We start from the raw sequence: 6,000 nt of genomic DNA, 5'->3' as shown, positions 1-6,000 counted from the left end.
TCCTGCCTGCTTGGGGAGCCCTGGTCTGCTCCCGCCTCTGCTGTTGCCTTCCAAGGGGGCCTGAGTATGGGGGCACCTCACTCCCTTCTCCACCCACCAAAGAGACCTTCTCCCTGACCCCCGTCACCTGTGGGTGGAGGGACCCGCGTGGCCGCTGGAGATCCCATCCCTGAAGTCCGCTCTGATCTGTTCCTCTCGTTGCCGGGGCTGGTGCAGGGCTGGGCTGGGCTCCGCGTCTGCAGCACGACGGACCTTTTGCAAGAGGTTTGCAGGTCCCTCTGGAACAGAAATCTTATCTGCTCCACTATTATGTGGCTTCTCCTGCTCCCGAATTTATTGGCGGCTCTTTACTATGGATATTTCATGGGCTGTGGGTTCGGAGCTAGCATATTTGTGTGTTTCTACTCCGCCATCTTGGCTCTGCCCCCTCCCCAACAATTTTTGTCAAATAGTGAGTTTTGCCGTTTGGGTTTATCAAACACTAGATTACTGTGTTTATTTGCTTCTAAAATTCTGGTCCTAATCTATTCCAATGGTCAACCTCTTTATTTCTTACTCATAACCAAAATGTTTTGACAATTACAGTTTTATAGCATAGTTTAAGATCTGATACTGCTAGGGTCATTTCCTTCTCTTTTTTTCATTGGTTCCCTTAATTTTCTTGACCTTTCGTCCTTCCAAATGAATTTTTAAATTATTTTGTCTAGGTGTATAATTTTTTTTAGTAGTTTGATTGATATGACACTGAGCAAATTGATTTAGGCAGCATTGTCATTTTTATTATATTGGTTTAATCTACCTATCAGCAATTAGTAATTTTCCAATTATTTAGTTCTGCTTTTATCTGCTTTCATTTGTGTAAAAGGTATAAAACAACATTTTGGGGAAGTGAATTTTAGATCCATCCACCCAAAGAGCTCCAAACACACAGGTCTTCTAAGTATTCTTGTCTGTATTCTTATGTGCTGTTTTTTCTTCTTCTTCTTCTTCTTCTTTTTTATTTTTTTGCCTCAAACCATCAGGTCATACATTGTCCATGATGCACTATTTCCACCTTTTTTTGGGCACACTTCAATGCTCCCAGCACACAGCTGTTCATTGTTTTCTCAGTCTTTGAAGAGCCTATTCTGATGCAATAGTCTTGTTTCCCATTTTTGGGACATTGGTAAGGCATCAGACAGACACATGTATATGTGGAGGCTGGAAAAGGAGAGGATATTATTTGCCACAGACCTTAAGAAATTGTTTTCATCTAATTCTTTTCCAGATTCCTGAGCTCCTCGCTATGACCATTATTCAGCCCTCATGGATGTTATAGTCAACTAGGAGTAATTTAGTTGGTTGGTGAATTAATTTAGATAAGGGGTCACTAATTAGTTGACCTCCAACTAGTAGTTAATCTCAAATACTACTTAACTCCTTAACCCTTCACATACAGATAACTGTAAATACATAATAACTACCTTAGAAAAGTATGAAAATATATAATAATGATCCTCTCAGTCAGAAATTCTTAACCTTTTTTGCATCATGGACCCCTCTGGCAGTCTGGTGAACCCTATGGATGCCAAATGCATAAAACAAAATGCGTAGGATTAAAAAGGAAACCATTTATATTGAAATATAATTATCTATCTATATCTAGGTGACAGTTGGGTGAATCAGGTGGGCACCAAAGGTGGATGAGCAGTTCTGAAAAGGGCTCAGGATGCTTTCACATCAGAGGTGCTAGTCCTCCCTGAACACTCCATACACCCAAGTATTATTAAAACGGCCTGATTCTGCCAAGTTCCAAGCCAAGATATGGAGGATACTAGTTAGAACACAAAGAAAGGAATCTCTGTGGGACAAATGGGCATTTTAATATGGATCATCTCTCACAGGTCCTTAGAATAAATACATCTCAGTGAAATCATCAGCACATTTTTTCCCCTTAGCATTGTGTGATAATTGTCTGTTCACTCTAGAGGAGAGATGGAAGATTTCCCCCTCCTCATTTTTGAGACCTTAACTTATATTGTTATAACGATGATAACAATAGAAGTGACAGTTAACATTTATGTAATATTTCAAATTTTACAAAGTAGTTTTCATATTATTACCTTTTTTAATCTTTGCAACACTTTCTGAGATAGGTACTATTATCATTTTTATTTTACAGATATAAAATAAAATTTGTAAGCTATTTCCATTTTTCACTAGACTGAGAAGGTAATAATGCTTCTCACAAACAGCTAAAATATGGTGGTGTTGGGGGGGTGGGGTGGGTGGGAAAGTGTCATTGAATCTTCCTTTCCTTGACATGAATAATGTTATTTTAAAGGCGGAAAACACAATCACACTGCCTTATCCATCACTGGCCTCAGGAACACTGTTGCATTTCAAGGAAGGGGAAGAGCATTCATAATCTGTGATCTGTTATTGGTCTGGGAACGACCACCAAAGAGTGGACTTTGTCTTTTGTCTGAATTTGTACAAGAACTAAGGTAAAGGAAGAAAAAAGAATTAGAACTTAGACGTGCCTTGCTGTTTGCCTTGAAAAAGAGACTTTTTCAAAATTAGTAATAGCTAGTACTTGTGTTATACTTTGAAGTCCACAAAATACTTTTTACATATCATCTCATCAGTTCCACAGCCTGGTATGTGGGTAGGTACTATTAAACCTGAGGCTGAGAGAACTTCAATGACTTACCAAAGGTGACACATCTAGGAAGTGTGCGAGGCATGATCTGAACTCAGCTCTCCCTGGTTTAGGAATCAATCCAACACTTTTATACCACCTAGCTGCCTCTAAAATTGACCTTCCTCTTTCCAAGAAAGGAAAGATAAAGTATCTCTTCTCTTCCTCCCTCACTGCACTTTGTTAATTTGCTCCTCTCTGAGACTCAGTTTTCTCATCTGCAAAATGGGGATATTAACAGCACCTACTTTACAGAGTCATTGTGAGGATGAGATGGGACACTACAAAGTGTCCCAAAAATCTTAGTGCAGCTTTAAGAACTAAAAGATTTCAGCTTTAATAGTTTAAATATGTATATATAAAGCCCTTTACAAATGTTGTAGCACCATAAAATGTTTAGTTATTGTTACTGTTATTAATTATTCTTACTATTATTACAATATAATCCCAAGCCTCAAAAATAAGCTTTATCTTTCTTTTAGAATTAGCTGAGGACAGTTACAAAGAATGATCATGAAAGATATGTGGATAATTTTGGAGAAGAGGAGGATTTGGTTTCCCACCTAATATCTGGATAAACAGCATTTGGTTACCTAAGGTAGGTGGTAAGAGCACTCAATTTAATTAGGAATTTCTTAGTTTTATTCATTATTATTTATTAGTGACCTTGAGTAAATCATTTCATCTTTATAGGCCTTGTTTCCTTTTCTTGGATTAAACTAGATGGTCCAGGTTTGAATCTTAGGAACTAATAGCTAATAGTTATAATAATATTTACATAACCCTATGTACCAGGAACTATGCTAAATGTTTTACAGTTATCGTCTCATTTGATCCTCCCAGCTATTCTGCAAGGTAGATACTATTACTATCCCCATTTTACAGATGAGGAAACTGAGGCAGACAGAGGTTATTAAGTGATTCATCCAGGGTCACATAGCTAGGCAAATGTCTGAGGCCAGATTTAAACTTAGGTCTTCTTGAATCAAGGCCCAGCACTAAATCTGCTGCTCCATTTAGCTGTCTCAGAGCAATTTAACCTTAGATGCTTAATTGAAAAGAAAATTCTTCCATTAATTTGCAGAATAAACACAGAGAAAAAGGCTGCCACCTGGAGTGTTTCTAGTCTAACACATCTGGATTTTTGTCTCCTTCTGTCTCAGTGGGGAGTGTGATGTCTGGCCACATCTTTCCTGGCAGACTATCTCAACATGCTGTGGCAGCCAAGAAACATTTTACAAATTTACAAGAAAACTCATTGCTTTCTCCCTGGATTGGGGAATAAATAACAAAGTCACACAATGATGTTGACACTCTGTTCTCTCAGGGACTTTGTGTGAACACGAAAGACTGTGGGACAAGGGGATTAAATGTGGACATAACACTCATTTCCTTGGAAATTATGAAATGTAAATGGCAGGTGTAATGAAGGGATGTCAGGTTGAAACTGACAGAGTTATTGTACTCCTTCCAGAAGGGAACTCTTTATTTCCATTTATTTAATACAGAATCCCACTTGGTTGGGAGGTAGGTAATAAAGAGCGGATTAGAGGCAGAGAGTTCTAAAATATCCCTAGCACAGAGAAAACAGACAAGACAGCAGGCGTGGATACTGCCCTCAGGAAGCTTATTATAATGTAAAGTTCATAATGTAAGTACTTTGCTTATGAAATAGTTTGAAGGAATTTTGTTCTATGGATACACACTTTATAGATAAGGCATCCTGAGATTATAAATAGTGGGACAGAAGCCATTGAACATTGGTAGAGCAAATTTCCTTATTTGAAAGTTCCCAATTGCCAACACCAATCATGGCGCTGGTCTAAAAGTACACCTACCCACACCCTGCCCCCAAGGAGAGGAACTGTTGGAAGTTCAGTTTCATTTACTTTAATTCCCTTCTGATTAGTGAATCCCTGGCCTAGATCATCACTTCAAGAAATCCCTAGGCTGTGCCTTCTTCTCTCCAGGCTCTGTGTTCTTTATTCTGGATTTTTCTGTCTCTTTACCAGTGGTCTTGCTCTACTTTCCACCTGCTCCCTCCCCCTTTAGTTCCATTTTATAGCTTGTTTTTTTCCACAAAAAGTTAAGATCTTTGAGCTTTGGAACTTTCTTTTTTTTCCCCTTCTCATATTTGTATCTTCAATGCTAACACAATAGTGCCTGGCAAATAGTAAATGCTCAATATATATAGTCTTTCTCTCTCTCTCCCTCTCCCTCTGTCCCTCTGTCCCTCTGTCCCTCTGTCCCTCTCCCTCTCTCCCTCTCTCCCTCCCTCCCTCTCTCTCTCTCTCTCTCTTTCTCTCTGTCTCTCTCTCAGCTTCTCTATCCACTATCTCTTTATCTATCATCTCTCCATCATCATCATCCTCCTCTGTCTTTTTGTCTCACTGTCTCTCTCTGTCTCTTTTACTCTCTGTCTCTCTCTCCATCCAGCTATCATTATCTCTTTATCTGTCATCTCTTCTTCATCATCATCATCATCATCATCATCATCATCATCATCATCTCTCTGTCTTCCTGTCTCTCTGTCTCTTTGTTCCTGCCTCTGTCTCTGTCTCTTTCTTTTTCTCTCCATCCAGCTATCACTATCTCTTTATCTATCATCTGTCCATATCACTATCATTATCATCATCATCTCTCAGTCTTTCTTCCTGCTCTTTCTGTCTCTGTGTCTCTGTCTCTCTGTCTCTGTGTCTCTGTCTCTCTTAATATTCAGGATTGGCTCCAAACTACCCTTCCAACTTAATTCTCCTCTGTTCTTCTGTATAAACTGTCATTGCTAATGAGGCTATCCTCTATCTTCCAGGCATCATGCCATGAATAGTCCTGACTTTCCACATTTGTTTATGTGCTTCTCACTATGTTCCCTACCTTCAAAGGACCTCTTCTCCCTTCCCTGCCTCTTCAAATCCTATTCATCCTTCAAGACCCAACTTAATTCCTTCCTTTCAGGTAGCCTTCTTCTTCAACTGCTCCATAGTACAGGAAGATCTCTCCCCTCAATTTCTCCAATTTACTGTCTGTGCCAACCATTTGACACTTTATCACTTTATATCTTTAGTTAACTTTTAAATGTGTGCATTGTAGATTTCCCCAACTACATTGTTAGCAACTTGAAGGAAGATAATTTATCTTCATCCTTGTTATACTTTCACATTCCCTGTGCCCAAGCATTAAACAAAGTCCCCTGTACACAATCAGTGCTCATAAATATTTGCTGATTAATAGATTTTATATCCAGAATTTAGGAAATCTAGTTTATTATACAGAAAAAGTATGTGCTGGATAATCTGGAGTTCAATAATTCTGTGCTGATA

At 38.9% G+C, this 6,000-nt stretch overlaps 1 protein-coding gene across 1 annotated transcript in view; it reads right to left on the bottom strand.

Annotated features, from left to right (window-relative positions):
- Window positions 1-753: 753 nt before the first annotated feature.
- C6 (complement C6) overlaps window positions 754-6,000 on the bottom strand; it is a 79,101-nt gene continuing 73,854 nt past the window's right edge. Inside the window, exon 18 of the mRNA XM_072605739.1 lies at window positions 754-1,200. Coding sequence (XP_072461840.1) covers window positions 1,019-1,200 — 182 coding nt within the window. The 3' untranslated portion in view covers window positions 754-1,018. The remainder of the gene's footprint in view (window positions 1,201-6,000) is intronic.

The sequence above is a fragment of the Notamacropus eugenii genome, chromosome 4 (genome assembly GCF_028372415.1).
Source record: "Notamacropus eugenii isolate mMacEug1 chromosome 4, mMacEug1.pri_v2, whole genome shotgun sequence".
Lineage (NCBI taxonomy): Eukaryota > Metazoa > Chordata > Mammalia > Diprotodontia > Macropodidae > Notamacropus > Notamacropus eugenii.
The sequence above is the reverse complement of the archived record's forward strand: the minus strand, read 5'-3'. Positions and strand labels throughout refer to the sequence as shown.